At 39.2% G+C, this 21,890-nt stretch overlaps 1 protein-coding gene across 4 annotated transcripts in view; it reads right to left on the bottom strand.

Moving 5' to 3' along the window:
- The window catches only part of APP (amyloid beta precursor protein), a 141,926-nt gene that overhangs the window by 38,047 nt on the left and 81,989 nt on the right, over positions 1-21,890 (bottom strand). For 2 of the 4 annotated variants that reach the window (XM_077342472.1, XM_077342471.1), the window contains exons 5-7: positions 21,512-21,705; positions 18,872-19,074; positions 13,879-14,046 (exon numbers count right to left, since the gene is read on the bottom strand). In XM_077342472.1, coding sequence (XP_077198587.1) covers positions 13,879-14,046; positions 18,872-19,074; positions 21,512-21,705 — 565 coding nt within the window. The remainder of the gene's footprint in view (positions 1-13,878; positions 14,047-18,871; positions 19,075-21,511; positions 21,706-21,890) is intronic. The other 2 variants (XM_077342474.1, XM_077342473.1) reach the window with 1 other exon arrangement.

The raw sequence follows: 21,890 nt of genomic DNA on the forward strand, positions 1-21,890 counted from the left end.
TATGCAAACAGACATTCAAGTTCTGAATTTAAAAAAATCAGATGCAAACAACATCTAATCCTCTTTACAGAAGTTTTCAGATGAAACAGATGTAAAACGTGACAATGAAATGCATTACTAAAGGCAATAAATAGTTCAGTTGATCTGACAATGCATTATTGTGTATGCAAAAAATTAATCACAAAAAGTGGCTAAAGGGACCAAAACCCAGCAGAAGCATCAAACATGGCATATCTGGAGAAAACCAATGAGAGAAAAAAAGAATTCTACAAAATAGCAAACGGGATTCCAGTGATTACAAATATCTGAATGCAGCATCTGTTAAAAAAAATTGTGTAAAGATTTTCCTAAAGAAAACTGTATTTTTAAAGACCAAACATGTTAGTTCATGAGATGACCCCTCTGGTAGACCTCCTGCATTTTGGCCACTGCGTGACACAGAGTGTTCGACCGAATGGTTCACTGGTCCAATCCAACATGCCTTCTCTTACGTTCTTATGACCATCCATTATTCAAAATCAGGCTAATATATCAGCCACTATGTTTGAAACACAGTCTAAATGGCAATTTCCAAAACAGTTCATAATAGCAGCAGCAGCTTTCCACTGCTGCAACAATGAAACTAGTAGGCACTGTTAAATCCCAGCAAGGTCTCAGGTGTTGTATCAGTTACTCTTCATGAAAAGGTTACAGAGTTCCGGTTAGACAAACAGCTAGTTTCATTTCAGAGTCTACTTAGGGACCAAAACCAATGCTAATTAAACTAGCGGGATTACACATGTACAAGCTTCTTAAAAAAGGGTCAACAGTAGCCAATTTCCTTGTGTCATATGAGAAGCAGTTGACATCGATCTGAGAGACAACCAATTTATACTGTTAGTATTCCTACAAAAAAGTAGTAGACCTGGGCCATTCTAGATTGTTGTTGTTGTTGTTGTTAGGTGCAAAGTCATGTCCGATCCATCGCGACCCCATGGACAATGATCCTCCAGGCCTTCCTGTCCTCTACCATTCCCCGGAGTTACCCTTTTGAAAAAGAAATGATTTCTTTATCTGCTGGGAAAGAGCAGAGAGAGCTTTTTATCAGAGAAGCACACGTATTCTAGGATTACCACATTGTGCCAGTACTCAGTCAACAATCTTTCACTTATAGGGTTAGTATACCCATTAGTTGACTATTTGACCTAGGTAGAGATAGTCTCAATTGCTTGAGATAATGCTTGTGAGTTTTAAAACCAGAATGATTCTTATAGCTGGAATGTTTTATCTTTTATAATATTTAAATTAACAATGATTCTTTTATCTTGTTAATGCCAGATGTTTTTATGTACCTTGTAATTTGACTACTGGTCTAGTACCGTAATAATAAAGACTTGACTTGACTATTTGACCACAGTTAAGGTTTCTTTTTAAAATGTATAATCATAAACAAAGCCCAAGAGGAATGGCTGGTATTAATGGTATTTCAACTAAAATTTCTCTTCCAGGACCTTGTAAGATTTAGGGGACTTACAACTTTCCCCTTGCAACCGACACACCAAGGAATTCAAAGGAATGCATTCAGTTCACTAACTTGGATGATCCCCCTGCTTAGGAGAGACTGACTGATTTAGATCTGGACAGCGTGTTGCCTGGTCCATCAAATTATCTGTAGAAACGTACCTTTTTATTTCATTATGGTGTCAGGAAGTAATTAGTACTGCTTGTCCTACAGCCTTGCAGTACTTCTAGGCAGGCTTAACATACCAAAAGTTTTTCCTAGTGGTTTCCTGCTTTTATGCCCTAATCTGCATGGTCCAGACTGATCTGTTCTCATCAGATCTTGGAAGTTAAGTAATGTTGGTCCTAGTTAGTACTTGGAACTGGAGACCATCAAGGGAATCAGGGCTGATATGGAGAGGCAAGCCATGGCAAACCACATCTGTTCATCTCTTACCTTGAAAATTTTCTGAGGTTGGCATAAATTGGTTGCAACTTGACAGCAAAAAACCAAACAAAAAACCCATATCTGCTTTAACAGGAAGAAACCACCTACTGCACCCAACCTTTAAAAAACAAATTTAAAAATTTGCAAAGACTTCCCTTTGTTTAAAAAATTGCCCTTGTAGGTTGATTCTAGTTTCCCAAATAAAAGCCAAATTGAAGAACTGTTCAGTGACTTACATTGTGAAACATTATAATTATTACATTAATAAAGAAAATGCTTTAGACTTATTCAACCAATCAAATTATAAAATTAGGTAATTATTATTTTGTACAGGCTACACCCCTTTCACAAAGACTGCATTAAGTTCCAAGACATTAATATGGGGGGGGGGGTGCACTTTGTACCAAAGGCCATCTATCTGCCTTATAACAACCTCCCCCCCCTTGGGCATCCCAACTTGATAAGGAGACATTCATGGTCAGGATGACCTGGGGAACCTATCTGCTGTAATGTTCCTGGCCTTATCTGCTGATTAAAAAGGCTACTCAAGCACTGAGGGAAGCACTGATGAACTGCACTTGCTGAGATGGCTCAAGGCAAGATTTCCCCCAATAGACCATTAAGCCTAATCTGTTACTGGTGGAAATGATAAGATGGATGTGATATCTCAGTAAACCACAACTGGTATCTAGCTATGGGAATATAAAGCACCCCTTTAAGCATAAATGCACTACAACTGTAGCCATGCACTTGATGAAATCTCTGGGTGCCACAGGCAGACCAAATGGGAGGGAAGTGTAGTGGTATACCTTAGAACCCACTCTGAACTGTAAAAACCTTTTATGAGATTGGTGGATTGAAATATGAAAACATGCATCCTTCAAAGTGGGAACTAAGAACCATAAGGAATTCAATTATAAATGAAAGCAAGACCATTCTGAATTTTGTATTTTTTTAAATAATTGAAAAATAGAAATAAAACTAATAATAAACAAAATTCTGAAAAATAAACTACAAAGCTATTACAAAACATCAATTATACAAGCCTGAAATTAATTTCTTATTCTAAACAGGAAGGCATTTCATTTCCCAAATGTATCAGACATTTACACTGACAAAGATAACTGTAGCAATTACATTCCGGAACTCTACTGCTCTCCTACAGTCCTACCAAATGTATAAAAGTGTACCCAACAATCCCCATTAGTCCCTTGGTATATTTTATAGGGAGATAGGGGCCACTGATACAGTATTTTTTTTTTTTTAATGTCAGAAAGGTTTACTGAGAAAGTTAAACTGCTTCTTAACAGAGAGCTTTTGGGGGCTTTCAAATTTCTTGTCCAGTGTTTTAAAATTGTTTTCTTCTAATTGCTATCAGCATATTATAGAAAATTATACACCTTAGAGAATATACTCCTTTCATTGTTTATAGCAAAGTTTTCAACACTTGTCAATGGGATTTTTATTTCATCTTTAACATTTCTAACATTCAGATGCTGATATCAAGGGATTTGCTCAGTGTAGATATTTTTGCAAAATTAACAACTCTTTGCCTATCAGAGATTAAGGATTTATAATTGAATACCTTCAGATTTTCCCAGATTTTAACATGTAATTCTTTTGCAGTTTGGCTAAATTCTTTAGATTTTACAAAAGAAGCCAATGGTGATATTTTAGGAACTAATTTTGGTCTGATCTTTATTCAGACATTTTCTAAGGCACTGATAACAAAATTATCCTTAGCATAATAACTATTTTTATCTCTTTTATCTTGTTTGGTGGTGCTGCCTCTGGCCCCTGTAGAATGGGATAAGTGAAGCCATGTTGCCTCTGAGAAGAACAATGCTTCTGAGTTGCAGTTGAGGAGTTAAGATCACTTAACAATCTAGCTGTCATGCCTGTCATGGAGGGCACTCCAGAGGCGGCTACTGACTCGGATTTGCCTGGGCCAAGCATTCCGCCGGAGCTGCAGGGAGACCCGACCATCACAGCCCTGATTCTGGAGCAACCTATATTCAGCCAGCTAGAGACCCACCCATATGAAGCCATGTGCATCAAGCCCCAGGACAAGACCCCTTTTAGCCCTGAGGATTCACCAGACAAACAGCAATAGCATCGGCGGTCCAAGAATCCTGCTAGCCTTGAGCAATGACCAGAGTGGCTGAGATAGCATTGCAGATCTATTCTGACAGCTGTCAGGAGAGCTGCACATCTGTCAGTTTGCTGTCAGGCTAGAGGAGATGCAACCGCTTTCTCTGATGAGGGTTAGGTCCAGCTGCAAGCCCCCTGGTTGAGGGCTGCTCCACTCTGCTCTGTGTATTTCAGGAGGACCTGGTCTCAAGGTCCTTCATGGGTACAACACATGGATTCCCTGCCTGTTTTCCCAGACAAGTCCTTGTTCTGGTTTGCTACAGTGGAGCTCTGCCTGACTGACTCCCGGTTCCTGACTTCGACCTGACTCCTGACCATGCTCTGGGCTCCAGACACTTGGCTTTGGTTCTTGACTATGCTCCCAGCTCCAGACTACATTCCAGGCTTCAGATCCTTGGCTTCAGCTTCTGATTACACCTCCAGCTCCTGACTCTGTTTTGGTTTCTGACTTGCTTCCTGTTTCCTGACCCCGCTCTGGCTTGATTTTGCTCCCTGCCCTGCCGACTGTGTAAACTGTCTCCCACGGCTCCTGATCTCCTGGACGGAACTCTGGACTCTAGCCTACAGCCTGCCTCGGCACAACCACCTGACCAAGTAAGTGCAGCCTGGCAGTTTTTGTTCATCATTGAAAGGTACTCACCAGTGGATTGTGAGAAGGGGAGATCCTATACCTTGTAAACATGGAAAACAGTGTTGTAGAGCCATGAGTTTTCTTCAGGGGCAATAGATCTGGGCTAGCACATCTGCAGCATGTTTACCTGCACTGATCTACAGCTTAGTTTAACTGCCTGTGATAGAACATGTTTAGCTAGGGACTTGAAATAATCATGTAAGTTGTCTAAATACTGGGAGAGACTTCCCAAAGGAAAAGCTGCTATACTTCTATGATTACTTGGTAATTTGCAACTCAGAAATTAAGGGTGGATGATGCATAAAACTTTGTCCTCAATGTGCCTAGCCAGTGGCTCTTGCCATCTGCTGGGGAAGAGTGCTGACTAGGTCACTGGCATGCTTGTATATCTTCCATGACTAGAGAGGAAGGTGGTGGGTGTATGGACAGAAACTTGCAAGAGTCTTGCTTCAGTCTACATAAAGTCTCAATTTTATGAGATAAAGCCTAGACTGAGGGTTGCTTCTGAAATACTGGAAGTCAGATAGGACCTCTAAGATCAGGATTCCTGGAGGATCAGAATATCTATTCAAGATCCTATCTTTTGGTGACTGTCCGACATGGAGACATTGACATCAAGGGTTTTCACGATTCTCAACATTTGTTCATCACAATAGAAATTCCTGCTGGAAGACACTGGGGTCAGATCACCCACTGTATCAATGAACGATGGATCTGAAGCAGTCTCAGAACTATACCAAGGCACTATGGAGACCTCTTCCTCCATTTCCTGATCTACGGGTTGAACTAGAACCAAAGTGGAATGAGCTTCCATTTATCTCCTTGCACTCTAGGTTCTGAGGATGATGTTCAGCTTATCTTCTCAAGTATGATGGAGACATGCTACAAGCATACTGGGGTGGATTCGCTGGTTGCCAGGATAAGGGGGTCCAGGCTCTGATGGAACCAGCTGTCCTGCCAGGGTACTCCATTGATCATCATCTGCATCAGGAAAAGAACCAGAGAAGGAACCTAGATGAGGTGATGGGGCTCATGAAGGAATCAGAATGAACTCTTAATCCGGATTTGGTTTGAGATGTGCTGACTTGGACTCAGATTTGCTTAGATTTCTTGTGCTCTTGTGTAGGTGGCTCTGAATATTATTGAGTCTTAGCCACCAGCTCTGATTATGGTAACCTGGACAACTAGTTGCTGTTTCTGGGGCAACCAAAGCAGCCTTCTTTGAAGACATAGGAGCAGTCTTAATGGTTGGAGCGGAACTGAATGGACTGATGTTGAACCAGAATGGCTTTCTATCGTCAGAGTTGAATGAAGCAGACTTGTAACAGCTGGTCCTGAACTTAGAGTAATTTTAAGTGGAGCAGTGGCAAAGCCTTTTCTCATCGTGTGGACTTAGAAGCTTTTGGAGTAAAGTGCTGGCAAACTGATCAATTTCCAACATTATGGGTTTTCTTCAAGCACAATAGGCAGAGCTTATGCTCTTTGCTGTGGGTCATTTTTGTTCTGCATTTGGGAAACTTCTTAAACAGTGTTCAAAGAAACACCGTGTTTTGTATAAAAAGGTGGTTGGTCCCCTTTAAGAGGTTTTTACAATCTGTCACATTGGTAACTGTTAGCAGCTGGAACACACTGGTATTTTATATATATAGTAGGGACCAAGCCTCTTGCATTCAAGAATACTTCGGGCACTAGATTGGGATGGTGGTGGAAGAACTCTGCGGACAGCCTCTCCCTCCTCCAAGGACCTGGAAAGGCTACAGGCAGCCTTTAGGGAACTCACCAGCATGGGCAGCTCTCACACCGCAGGGATCTGCAGTCTCTGAGCCTCAGAGAGAAGTGGAAGGAGGAGGGGTGGTCAGGGGTGGGGGACGGAAGATGATTGGTTGGCCGCTGCACAGACAGGCAAGCTGGTTGGAGGAGGAAGAAATTCAGGGGCGGGACAGCCACCCTGAGAGGGTGTTAAGCGCTGAGTGGCACTTAAGCCATGAGACACGCTTCTCTCCCAAGCTCTTACCAGAAATATATTATGTGGAACAGATATACACTGTAACTCCTGACCGGAGGACCAGAAGCATTCTTTTAGACTTCACTTGAAGACCAGGTCCCCAGAGAGAGGGACAGGGCTTTTCCTTACCTAATAGAATTTAGGTGTGAAGTGTACATTGTTCCTCCTCCATTTCTCCGTTGCCTTGGTAGTGGGGGGTGGAAGTGGGATATTTTTCTTTCCGCCATGTTGGGAGTTTTAAAAGTCTTTTAGCAGGAATTTTAATGGGGTTTTAGACTATTGTTACCTGCCACAAGCCTGTCAGGGAGTGGCGGGAAATAAATCGAATGAATAAAATAAATAAATAAGTATATTTTATTGTGTATATAAGTATATTTACTGCAAATATGGTTCTCTGAATTTTATATTTTATAAATTATTATTATTATTTTGTTAAAGATTATGTTTATCTATATTGTATGTGTTGATAGCTAGAGACCGTGAAGGCATTTTAAAGAACTCAAGAAGTTAACTGAGATTGAGGCTTTTGTTTGCCTTATATAAACTAAATGGTGATATTTGTATTCTAGTCTTTTATTATACACACTTTATGTGTGACAGGGATGGATTCAAGTTTAAAAAGACAGGCTTCTCACTGCTGTGTCCACTTTAACCCCAGATAACCCTACAAGCTTTTTGTAGAGCGGATTTGGAACAGTAGCAGTTGAGGGAAAAGTGGAGAGATTCTAAAAGAAGATGCACTGTGGGGATTTAATGGTATAGTCCCAATGTTAGACTCTCTGCTATTCAATATGTTAAATTCAGAAATCTGCATCAAAAGCAATCAGTACAGTCCTCATGTGGTTTGCTAGTGCATAGACTGCTGGCTGTGCTCCTATACTAGGTAAGACTGGCACTTTATAACCAAACAGGTTAATTTACTTGGGAGAAATACTTGCTGTCATGAAGGTTATTTGCTTTAAGTTTCATTGTTCTTTTAATGCCACTAAAGGTATACTTGGGAGTGACTTGGGAGAAGAAAAGTTAATACCTAGTAATCTCTCTCTTCTTTTTTATTAAAAAAGGGAACAATTGCTATAGTATTACATTGACACACAAGACAGATCATTAATCAACATGACTTCTGGGACAAGTAAATTCTTTTCTAAAAGGCACAACTAGTAGGTTTACTTCACTTAACAGTACAATTTCTTCCATTCTTATATTCTCAAAGTCCCAGAATAATTAGCTGCAACTTGGTCTCAAAACATGCAACAGAAACTGAGACATTAAACATGTGATAAACAGGCCACCAAGCTCATGTCATAGTTATTTTTCCTCCTAATTCAACAAGCAGCAAATACACTTAGCAAATATAAACAGCATTCAGAACATGAAACAGACAAACATTAATAGTGAATAATCTGGGACCCATCCTCAAATCCCAGAAAGCAAGAAAATTCAGACCAATTTCAGATCAATATGTTTATTTCTATCCAACTCTCCTTGATTCTTCCATCTTCAAACAAGTAAATCTCCACAGCAAAAAGTGAAAAAGTATATAGTGTTTATACAAGAATGCCAAATAACAGTATCAAGAAAAAACTTATCTTATCTACCGAATGAGATCAACTCATTCATTCATTCATTCATTCATTCATTCATTCATTCATTCATTCATTCATTCATTCATTCATTCATTCATTCATTATTGGCACACTGGGATACGAGGGACAGCCCTTCAATGGCTGATCTCTTTGGGGTTGTGGACAGAGGGTAGCAATAGGAAAGAACCAATCGCATTGCTCTCAGCTCCCGTAAGGTGTACCACAAGGAGCAGTTCTCTCCCCAATTCTATTCAATATCTTCATGTGCCCTCTTGATCAGCTGGTACAGAGGTTTAGACAGGGATGTCATCAATATGCTGATGACAACCATTTCTTACTCCTGATGGATGGCCACCCTGATTCACCCCAAGACCCATTAGCCAGATGCCTGGAAGCAGTGATGGGTTGGCTTATGCAGAGCTGTCTGAAAATCCTTCAAAGACAGAGGCTCTTTGGTTTGGTAGGAAGGACCCCAATGAAAAAGTGCAATTGCCCTGCCTGGATGGGGTGCAAGTATTTAGTGCCACACTCAGTCAAGAACCTGGCCATGAACTTTGACACCTTCCTCTCCATGGAGGAACAGATCATGAAAGTAGCAAGGCTAGCATTTGTCTACGTATGCCAAGCTGAACTACTAGTGCCCTACCCTAACAGCTGCACTGACTACTGGTTGAATTCCAGATCATGCTTAAAGTCGAAGGTAATCACCTTCAAGGCCACAGCAGTCTGGGACTGGTGTACTCAAGGGAGGTTTACCTGGCATCCACCAGAGCCAGGGCTTTCTCTATTCTGGCTCCCACTTGGTTGAATGAGCTCCCAGAAGATATCAGGGCCTTGCCAGATCTAAAATAATTCTGCAGGGCCTGCAAAACAGAGAGTTACCATCAAGCTTTTGGGTAAAGCCAAAGAAACAACTAGAGCTCCCAGAAGATTCCCACCCCCAACTACGCCCAATCAGTCATAGCACTGGGTAACTACCGATCTGGCCACGTAATTAGAAAAGGTTGCACAGAGTTGTGCAGTTAAAGGTTGAATGTTACACAGTTATAAGGTTTAATGTTTTAATGTTGAAATGTTCAGAAAGTTATGAGTTTATAATTGTCAATACTCTTGTACTGTACTAGAATCACAGTGAATTATGTGCTGCGAACCTTTACTATAAACTGCCATGTAGGAAGGGCAGTATAAAAATGCAATAAAGTAAATAAATATCAATCAATATAAAGAAAACAAAAATGAAAACATATAAAGACCAATATCAATATCTGCATAAGACAATTTCATTTGTGTGGATTTCATTCTCAAGAGATCATAATGTCAGCATAACCATTCTGTAGTGGCAGCTCAAAATAATCCAAAGGCCCTGATTCTCAAGTTACGTGGTACAAGCAGCATTTTATCCTATCGGTGAAGAACTATAGCTGGCAAAAGTCAAAGCAGCCATCTAATACCATAAGGTATGAGGCTTGCTAGTGTGGCATAGTTCTAGGTGGTGCTCAATATACTGTATGCCACCAGTGTAGAATGTAACGTCATGACCAGCACCAGCCCATGGGCATAGATTGTGGAACAGAACAAAGTTGTCCTGTGGTATCTTTAAGAACAACAAAGTTTTATTCTGGATTTAAGTATACCCAGAATTAAAGTTTATTGGTCTAAAAGTGCCAGTGGACTCAAAATTTGTTTTACTGCTTCAAGCCAATACAGTTACACTCCAAAATAAATTGTAACTATTTCTGGTAGCAAAACTAAAAATATAACCTATGCATATTGACACAGATTTAATTTTAGATCTACAGTTCTTTGTCTTATATCATGAATTTCAGTGTAAACCACCCTGAGCCACAGTGGTATATAAATGCAGCAAATAAATAAATAAATAAATAAACAAACATTTTCCCCATTTTAGAAAAGGGTTGGTGCCCTAAAAGTCTAAGGTGTTCATAGCTTTTCTGTTTTAGAAAAATTTAGAAAAAACAAAGATAACTAAGGGGGAGGCGGGGGATACATGGTGTGGAGAAAGTTGGGTGTTTTCTTCCTCTTCCCAAATTCTAAAACACTGGACAGGGGCATTGATAGAGTATTCTTTCACACAGTATATAATTCTAGTAAAATTCATGCTAAAAGATATAATGATGGTTACAATGGAATTACACAGCTTCAAGGAGCTATAAACCCTGATGACTCAATGGAACCTGCATGTTCAGAAGCAATCGACCACTGAATATCAACTCTGGAGGACAGAAACAAGGGGAAGCCTTTGTTCTCCCCTCTTCTGGTTAGCCATTGTAAGATAACAGATGCTAGAATTATGGACCATTAATCTGATCCAAGCAGCTCTTTTTATACAATATGTTCTAACTTCATCACTCTGCATAAACTTTACAGAAGTAGTTTATGTAACAAACAACAATCTGTTGTAATGATGCAACTGCACCATTCAAGTGCCTGTCAGCAGTAATTAACAGAGTCATCAATTTTAATTCTTGTGCTGAAACTGGCTTCCTTTAAAGGCTGTGACTGAGAAATTAGAGAAGGAATGTTCCTATTCAGAGAAATACTTACGCACAAGTGACAAAATGTTCTTGTACATAATTGCATGGGAATTGCCACTAGAAGATCTGGTGCTTTCTATCTGAACTACATGAGTTGACTGATTATTTGGGGGAGGGGGGCATTATTTCAGATTTACCAACTAATTTCAGGTTTACCGCCCTGAGTCTTACGGGAGGGTGGTCTACAAATGTAATAACATAAATAAATAAATGATTCTATTTTTAAGCAAGATGTATAAGCCATGGACAATCCCTTTTGCCTATAGTTTAGCAAACTGATTCACAATATCTTTGGAAGTTTCTATTATATGCAGTCAGGACTGGAATACTTTAAAAAATGATTTATTAATATAAAATGGCACACTGTTGACATTTGTATCATAATTTTTGGTTTGAGTAGTCTTCGAGAATTTGTATCATAGATGAGACATGAGTATCTACATGATACTAATAAATGCACACATCACTATGACAAGACTGCTACCTTTCTTAGATATGGAGGACTTAGAATGAAAAATAATGCTTTAATGATACATTAATCCCATTTATAGGAATTCACTGTAATATTATAATAATTTCATCTTGCTAGATTATATAGTTATCTTCCATATGGCCAGAATGTGAAGTTTAAAAGAAATTCCTCAACATTACATGAATATCACATTTTTAAAAGGAAATAAGGTAAACAACTTTTAGATAGAGGTTATCCATGAAGAACTGTTCAGGATGCTGAGCTGAACAAATACCCAGTTGTAAGCTGCTTCTAGAAAAAACTGTTAAGAATCACATTTCCTATGCTTTTCATTTGTAATTTGTAAACACTGGCATGTGGTTAAACATATACCTTGATCCAGTCACCTGGAGTGAGTGGCTATTTTATGAAATGGCCTCTATGGCACAATCGCCCATTGAAGTTCTTGCCTTCCTCAGCTCCACCCCAAAAATCTCCAGGTGTTTCCAAACCTCGGGCTATTGGACCTATTGTTTTGTTTGTTTTTCACCACCTGGAGGTTGGCAGCTGTAGGCCACTGAAAGATCATTCTTTCTCTTTATAGAAATCAATGAGAACCACATGAAATTGCCAACAAAGAAAGCAGACCCTGATGAAATCCAGCTATCTGTCTCTCATCCAGCATGCAATGGAGGGGGGCTCCATTGGCAACTTCTCATGAGGAAAGGGGGGGACTCCCTGCCATTTGCATCCACACTCCCCCCTAACCATAACGTCTTCACATAGATGTTATGTGAGAATCCAATTCTCACAACTTTTTTTTGTAGGATGTCTCCTCCCCTCTCAGCCTACCCTTAGCTGCCAAAAGTCAACTCTGTTGGAGTGCTCCAGGATAGCTGGCCCTCTTGTCTATATGCTGCCCAGGATAACTGTGTGGTACAGAGTAAGAAGAAGAGTCCTGCCTGGCAGAGTCCATAGTCATGAAGTTCCCAGATTTACTGCTGCTGCTATACTGGGTTACTGCAGTTTTATAAGTAATGTTTTATCACTGTAGGCTGCCATGAGCTAGCAAGTCTGGGAGTGGTAGCAAATAGATAGATAGGATATATAAGAGGGATGGGTGGGTGGGTAGGTGATATGAATATTTTTTCTCCTACCATTGCATGTTTATTGCAATTAGTTTCAAATTCATCTACTCATGTTTTACCTTGTTTAGGACTCTTGCTTTTGCAGTAAAGAAATTCTACATTGCTTCAGGTTTTAGTGTACTAATATGCAAACAATTATATCATGGCAATTATATCATGCTGTATCCTTATGTTTTTGAGTGTCTACAAAACTTGGTGTGGTTAATTTAAAAACAGCCAGCTCCATGTTTTGGAAGATCCTAGGGATTATCATCCTCACTGCACATGCATGAATACACACACTCATGTGAGCACACATGTTCCACTCCAAGCAGTATCACTGCCCAAAAGGAGACAGAGAGGAAAGTGAGAAAGGAAGGGTCCTTTCTGGGTTCCATTACCTCTTATTTATTTACCCAGGTGAGCAAATGATAGCGTCCCTCTAAATTCAGAAACCACCATCCCTGTTAACTTGTTACTCTTCTCTATATAACAGCAATCTTTACTATCATAGCATATAACTGGATGAGTAGAAATCAGTCCTAATACCATGATCACTCCTCTCCTCTGACAAAAGCATATAGGGCTAAGGCAGGTATTCTGCCTGAACAAAAACACTTGCCAGCTTTTCAACAGAGAGAGTAAGTTAGAGATTGAAATCCTTTTCAATGTTTTAGTCTGTTTGCTATTGACTGTTGTCGTCCCCTTCTCCATCCCAGCTGTGATCAGATGAACGTGTCTGTCTTTGGAAAGACTATCTCATCCATATCAGACAGCAAGATCCTTCTTCTAACAGGCAAAAATAACACAAAGTGAATACCCTTGGTCCAAAACTATGCAAATCCTCACTTTTCCAGTCAAGCCTTTCCCAGTAGCCACCCTTAGTCACAGTCCATTTTTTCTTCTTTCTTCTAGCACATCAAGTTACAGTTTCAAACAAAGCAACTTTTTATGATATGCAGCTACATGCGCCCTAGCACTCTAATGCATGTATAGTGTTTCAAGCAAGGACAGGAGCCACATTCCAAAACCCAAAGATTTGGCACGCAGGCCATTTCCTAGTTTGCTCAAACCCTGTGCTTGCATGAGAACCAACACAGACTCCAACGAAAGAATGTACTTCTACAGCAAGTCCTATATGCCTTGTCTCTCTAATTGTCTCCCACTTTCAATTACTTTGCTGCAAGACTAATCTGCATCTACATCATAGATGAAAGAAGTCATCTAATGGTTATTAGAGAGAGAAAGAAAGAGACATGTACTAATGGTCAAACACACTCTACAATTAGAGAAGCTGAGAGATTTAGTGAGTGATAGCACAGGGCCAATCCCAAGGAATTTGAAAACAAAAATACTACAACACAGACCCATTGCAAGCAGCAGAGGCAGAAGTGGCACAAGACAGAAAAGAGAGAGACTGCCACAGGCTGGAGAGGTCCACTTACTGACGCTGCCACAGACTGCCATGCAGTATTCCTCAGAGTCAAAGTTGTTTCGGTTTCCACCACATCCGCCGTAAAAGAATGGTGCACATTTTCCTTCAGTCACATCAAAGTACCAGCGGGAGATCATTGCTCGGCAAGGACCAGTCTCAGCTTGTTCAGAGCACACCTCTAATTATAGGAGATGTGGAGTAACTGTATTTAGCATGAAATTGGAATCGCCATGCTATACTACACACCTTTATTTGTATACATAACCATAAGTTGTTCTAGGCTTCGTGTATATCTGGGATACCTGTAAATATACCTTAATCAATTCAAAAACCCACTGCTTTAAGTTCTACTTTTAAAACAGCACTCAAACCAAAGCCTCATGTGCTCATCGCTGTCCACAAGCCTGAAGTCTACGAGGCAGGACATGATCTCAACCATTATCTTCTCAAGTGTCAGGAAATACTTATGCAATAACACATTATAGAATCTTAGGACAAAAATTAAAAATGAGCGATTCAATCCTGCCTATAGGATTTATACTACTGACGCAGACAATAATGTCAGAAATTCCTCTTAATACAGACCAACAATAGCAACTCTACCAGTTAAATCATGTTTGAGCGGCTTATACTGGGATTATAGTCACGGAGGCATTACGTTCCTGTGGATGAAAGCAGATCATACAGGGCAGGCTATATATCCATAAATATTAAATAGCTTTCATGGTTTGATTTTCAATTTTGATTAAAAACTGGGTGACTTCTGACCTCAAACAAAAAATTGCATATAGAAATTGAAGTCATATTCAATTCACCAGTGTACATAATCTATAGTCTACTAACAATAATGTTCCAAACAGGAAAATATAGATACCACACTGATGTTTTATGGTTCACCATCTTGTTTAGTGTGATCTTATATTGTTTTATTAAGGGCATTGTTGGGGATTTTATTGTGTTTTATTCATTTATGTAAACCACCGTGAGACACTTGTGAGCAGTGGTATATAGATATATACATAATACTCTATGCGTGCATATTATTTAGTAAAACTATATTAATATATTTTACAAGATGACTGCAGATGTCTGGATGTAGCAAGCTGGGAAGCCCCAAATGGGTTTCTCTTCCTCCAAAATGGTAAATGAAGAGGCTCCAATTGTGGATACCACAGTGCAGGTGAAGTGGCATGGGCACCAGGGTGCCACAGATGTGGTTACTGCTAAAACCCTATGAGTGGAAACAAGCCAGGCTGCCAAATTCACTCAGCGACTTTTACTCCCAAGACGTGGGTGGCAGCAGTACCCAGAAGGAACCAAGCACTGCTAATTTGTGCATCATCAACATTTTGGGAAGGGCAGTTGAATAGTAAGAGCAGAAGAAATGAAGTGCAGCTAAGCTGCAGCATGTTACCATAAAGGAAGTAGATGGGTAGCAGCCTGAGCCCAAAGAGTCCAGCAATGCTTGAGCTGGCTCTCAAGAGTGTTAACATTCAGAGTCTTGGCACTGGAAAAGCATCGTCTATCTGTACAACACTATAGAAGGCACAGATGTACATTTCTCAGCAGCTCAACAGAAAAGCTTTGAAGATTAAACTTAACCTATTTTCTTAGTTTCAAAAAGTAGTACCTGACCATACTTTGGCTTATTCGCAAATGCAACTTCCAAATTTTAAATATATACTCAAAACCTGAAGCTAAATCTTTAACCTAACACTCAAGACAAAGAGTATTTCAGGAGACTGTTGGAGAAAGCTGAGGAGCTGGTGCAGGATTTAGGAATAAAGCGTAGGCATTAGTTACACAAGGGTGGAAATGTTCTTACTACAGGTAAGTACATTGCCAAATAACAATTATTTAAAAATTCCAATTTCTAATTGAAACAAGACTGGATTTCTCTTCCTAACATTTAATCCACAGGAAGTGACTAAAAAGGGTATATCTGAACTGCACAATGAGTTTGAAACACAGGATCCTAGTTACCATATAATTAAAATATAAAATCAATATATTTTTATCAAATATTTATTAGCTAGTTACATTATACAAAAGTAAGAGCCCTCTTTTGGAAACTTAACTACATCAGCAGAATTCTATATTTTAATGTGCACTCATTAACGTCATGCTCATTAATGGATCTGAGTATTATTCAGAGCAAATACTTCTCACCAAAACAGATCTTTAAGTGCATCTGACTTTCTCATATTAGATCAAAGTGCCCCATCTTATTACCTGTGTTTTAGAGATCTTGCTAACCTTGCATTTGTTTGCATTCAATATTTTCTACCATGGACTTTTCTTTCCCTTGCCAGGCTGTCTCTCTACCTATATGCTATAGTCTGAATTTAAAATTACAGCCCTCACAAACAAGGTCTAAGCATTTAGACCATTCAGTGGCACTAGGTAAGTAACAGAAGTGTTGAATCATATTCCATATATCATCACCAGCATTTTAGTTGCCACAAAAATTAATTCTGACATCTGACAGAAGAGATGAATAAATGCAAAATGATTTACATATGGCCTTCCTGCAAAAACAAACCAGGTCATGTTTAGGTAAAGGTATCCCTTGTGCAAGCACCAGGTCATGTCTGACCCTTGGGGTGACGCCCTCCAGCGTTTTCATGGCAGACTCAATACAGGGTGGTTTGCCAGTGCCTTCCTCAGTCATTACCGTTTATGTCATGTTTAACATACCTTTATAATTACCTTTATAACATGACATTCAAAATCATGTAAAATACTAAAGGCAACATAAACACAAAACATAATGATACCAAAGTATCATAAATAAGCACTAACAGGTAATTTTTAAAAAGCAGATCTACAGATTAGATATATTATACAGAGACAAGGCATTACAAATATGTACTCTGTTCTTAAATTTACATAATGTATTTTTAATCCATCTCTTTGCCCATTTCAAATAGGACTCGTCCTCATTTTTTGTTTGTTGTTGTATACAGGAGCTACATACAGTCACATGGTTCCATAAAGATTTACTGGAAAAATATTCTTACGTAGCAACCTTTTGGCTTCCTTACTCCAGGGAGATCTGTTTCTAATTATTAGATTACTGTACGGATAAGGCATCAAAGAGTTTACAATTACTAGATGCTTTCTCTAGTGTCAGCAATCCTTCAGTTCTTTTCACTTCACCTGTCAGTGCCATTTTGAGCATTTCTATGGAAATATTCAGTTTACAAATATCTCAAATATCGTAATCTGACATCATTTTCTGTAGGTAATGTTGCATTTAATGTATTTAATGATATTCTGATGTAGATTAACACACTCATTATTTTAAGGGCCACTAATTCTGTATTTGCAACCCATTTATAAAGTTCATTTAAATAGACAAAAACAATATAGAGGGAAACCTGGAGAAGGTCTCAGCCATACCGTTTGCCTTCCTGAGCAACTGGTTGCCTACTATGTGAATCAGGACACTGGACTAGTTGGACCCTGGTCTAATCCAGCTGGGTTGTCCTTATGTCCTAAAAGCAAGGTTGGTGTAGTAGTTTAGAGTGGCGGCTTCTAATCTGGCAAACCCGGTTTGATTCCGTGCTCCCTCTCATGCAGCCAGCTGGGCGATCTTAGGTTTGCCACAGCACTGATAGAGCTGTTCTGATTGAGCAGTAATATCAAGGCTCTCTCAGCCTCACCTATACAAAATCTCCACAACTGAACGCTAATTCAACTGAAACCAAAGGACAGATTTTGTTATTCTAGCAAGGAACTAGCCAATCTTCATCATCATGCTGCATATTTGTTTTGATGCTGTTTACTAATTCAGTCTCTCCTTTAATCTGTACTCTTATGATTTTTGTTCCATTGTCTGAGGAAGTGTGCATGTACACAAAAGCTCATGCCTTGAATAAATCTTTGTTCATTTTAAAGGTGCCATTGGACTTAGATTGTGTTGTGCTACTTCAGACCAACACGGCTATCCACTTGAATCACCTACACAGGGTGTCTGTTGTGGGGAGAAGAAAGGTGTGATTGTAAGCTGCTTTGAGACTCTTGGTAGAGAAAAGTGGCATATAAAAATCCACTCTACTTCTTCTACAGTTCTAGAGTTTACTTACAAGACCTGAGTACCAGCATAATCTCCTCATTACAGAACCCACAGAAAACAAATACCTTCATCTGCCTCAGTAACCTAGTGCCACTGAAAGCTTGGCATGAGAAGATGTGCTATCTGACATGAGAGGACTATGTCTCAGGTTTCTGTCCAACAGAAAAGTCATCCATTAAAACTATTTTCTTTTTGTCCCATTCTATTTTAGAAAATCTATTATGGAATTCAAATTTGCATTATTTGGATATTATTATGTTTTAAATAGTTTTCATCAGTACTAAGTCAATTTTATCAGTACTAAGAGGGTAAGTCTGAGCTAGTTTTAACTGAATAATACAGAGCAATCTTTCTAATTGCTTACCAGTCAACTTATAAACTGCATTGTCTTATTATTCAAAACTCCTATAGAAGAACAAAAATCTCAACAAAAAAATCTCAAAAACAAACAAATAAAAATTTTGGGGCTAAAATGTTTACATTTTACTAAACATTATGGCTACTTCTAATAAAATTTACATTTGTACAAATGTTACATTTGATTAGTATGGTCAGGTCAAAAGAAAAAAACAACCTAATCAAGCACCAATCTATTTTTTCCTCCCAGTTTCAAATGGACGATCCAACACGCAAGCCCCCTTCCTAACATCCACCAAACTGTTGAAAAGACACTTGCTTCTGTTTTGATTGCAACTTATTTACTTACACATAAGAACTTAAAAATTTGATTCAGGTGGCTTGATGCAGGGAATCTGGGATGACAAGAGAAAATGCCCAAATTTGTAAATCATTATGAGAAGAAAAAAAAAAAGACAGTGTAGGAACTTAGACTATTTTGCTGTTTGGAACATTTTTATCAGTGAAGGGCAAATGCACACGGTGAAGGTCTGTTACTTAGACATTTTGCCCTGAAAATAGCCATTACCTCGTACAACCTCTTCCACAGACTCCGTTGTGGTGGTGCTGGAGGTGGCAATGCTAGTTGTTCTCTCTGTGGCTTTCTGGTATTTCTCCTGAGTATCTTCATCATCCTCATTGCCATCATAGCCATCGTCATCTGTTACTTCGTATTCCACATCTGCAACCTCCTCTTCCTCTGTTAGCTGCTCTTCTGCTACCTTGTCATAACTGTAAGTAGTAATACACTTGAATTAAACCCAACAAACAGGATTACATGTATACGTCTGTTAACTGATCCTGGAATTCAATGGATGTATTAAATATGGTAAAAGGAAGTTTGTTCTGGATGAACGAATGCTGTATTAGTAGCCATAGTCAATAGCCTTTTAATTTCTTTGCTGCAGTCCCCATCTGCAGTGATCTTGGAGCCCAGGAAAATAAAATCTTTCACTACCTCCATTTCTTCCCCATCTGTTTGCCAGGAATTGAGAGGGCCGGATGCCATAATCTTTGTTTTCTTGATGTTGAGTTTCAAGCCAACTTTTTCACTCTCCTCCTTCATCCGCATCAAAAGGCTCTTTAGTTCCTCTTTGCTTTCTGCCATTAGAGTGGTATCATCTGCATATCTCAGGTTGTTGATATTTCTCCCTGCAATCTTGATCCCAATTTGTGACTCATCTAACCCTGCTTTTCTCATGATGTGCTCCGCATAAAAGTTAAATAGTCAAGTTGACAGTATACAGCCTTGCTGAACTCCTTTCTCAATTTTGAACCGATCAGTGATTCCATGCTCGGTTCTCACTGTTGCTTCTTGACTTGCATATAGGTTTCTCAAGAGACAAATAAGATGCTCTGGTATTCCCATCTCTTTAAGAACTTGCCACAATTTGTTGTGCTCCACACAATCAAAGGCTTTAGCATAGTCAATGAAGCAGAAGTAGATGTTTTTCTGGAACTCCCTAGCTTTCTCCATGATCCAGCGTATGTTGGCAATTTGATCTCTAGTTCCTCTGCCTTTTCAAAATCCTGCCTGTACTTCTGGAAGTTCTCTGTCCACATATTGCTGGAGCCTAGCTTGTAGGATTTTGAGCATAACTTTGCTAGCATGAGAAATGAGTGCAATGGTGTGGTAGTTTGAACATGAGAAATGTTACTAACACTCAAGCTACAGTTAATAGCACCTAAAACGAAAACATTAAATCTATTTGACTATAAATGAAATTACAGTATTTAGAATTAAGTCAAATGTAAAAACAGTTTAGAATAATATCAATACTTTTTATATTTAACAATACAGATGTCATAGAGTACAATCACATTGAAGTCTTCTGTGCTCCACAAAGCAGCACTTGACAAAACAATTCCAGCTTCCATTACAGTGAAAAGATTTTGACTTTGGCAATCAAAATAATTATTGTCTGTGAATATGCTGGATCACACTAAAAGCCTATATCACCCAGAAACCCATTTAAAATAATTAATTATTTCTACTCCTTCAAAAAAAGAATAGCCACCACCATAGGGCACTTACAAGCTACACCATTTCTCTATTCATCCAGCAGCTGTAACCTAGAAGCAAATCCTGGACCTGTTTTTCCAATATGCAGGTTCAAAATCTGGACTTTAATATCTGGCTCATTTATCAAGCAAATGACTGTTCTTTTCACTTCAGCACAGCCAAGAACATAATTCTAATGAATTGCAATTTAACATTTCATTGTGAATACAAGTTAGAACTTGTGTTTTGATTGGCAGCCTTACAAAAAAAAATCCCCATGCAGTAGTGCTCTTTTAAAATGATATAAATTACCTTTCAAACTTTAGCTGAATGGTGCAAAAGCACCTTACACATGTTAACAACCCTGAAATATCTGAAAGTACGCACCAAGAGCAACAATTGTATTTTAGAGTGGAGCAATAGAATAGAGTGTGATGGTCCCCTATGAAATACATAACCGACAAATGTCAGCTGTTTAGAAAAGCTGTTATCAATTTTCACTGTTACATACATATGATATTCTGATAAGGAAACACCTCACAGACCCAAGCAGACAAAAGCAGTAAGGCATTTTCAAACACTATGTCTGCTATGCAGATACAGGAGAAGAGCTGTTTTTTTATGCCCCGTTTTTCACTACCCGAAGGAGTCCCAAAGAAGTTTACAAACCTCTTTCCTTTCTTCTTCCCACAGCAGAAAGCCTGTGAGTTAGTGGGGCTGAGAAAGCTCTAAGAGAACTGCTTTGTAAGAACAGCTCTAACAGAACTGTAACTAGCCCAGGGTCACCCACCCAGCTGGCTGCATGTGGAAGAGTGGAAAATCCAACCCAGTTCTCGAGATCAGAGTCTGCCACTCCTTAAGCACTACATCCCAATGACTCTCAGATATACTTTCTTGCAGGTTTTGCACAGACACATTAAAGGTTTAATTATTCTGTAAGCTATAATTCCCCATAATTTATTATAAGTCCAATTGAACACAGTAGGGCTTACTTCCAGTAAGCATGCACCAGATCAGATTGCTTTTGAACTTGGGTAGCTTTTGTAGTCAGAACTTTCCCAGACTTTGGCCTAGCCACAGAATTACCATTGAGTCCTCCATTCAGGGCAGATGTTCACAAATGCTGGCCTAACAATGTGCCTGAAAGGGGAGGGGCACCAATCTTACCTGCCATCTGCATAGTCTGCATCTGCACCACCCCACCAAACATCAGAGTCATCTTCTTCAGCATCAGCAGAGTCTGCATTGTCATTCTCATCCGCTACTGGGCAGCACACAAACTCTACACCACGGAACTTGTCAATTCCACAGGGTAACAGCATCCCATAGTCATGAAGATTCATACTTTTTTCACTACAAGACTGAAGACAAAATGAGGAGAGAATAGAATGTTAGGACAGAATATGAAAAACAAACCAGCAAGTTGATTTAGCACAAGCGTAGCATCTATTCAAGCCTTAGAACAGACAGGCGGAAGGTATGCTATACTGCCATAAAGCAGTTACTACAAAGTTTCCAAGTTTAACATGTCAGCCACCCCTCATGC

This window comes from Paroedura picta, chromosome 6 (genome assembly GCF_049243985.1).
Source record: "Paroedura picta isolate Pp20150507F chromosome 6, Ppicta_v3.0, whole genome shotgun sequence".
Taxonomy (NCBI): Eukaryota; Metazoa; Chordata; class Lepidosauria; order Squamata; family Gekkonidae; genus Paroedura; species Paroedura picta.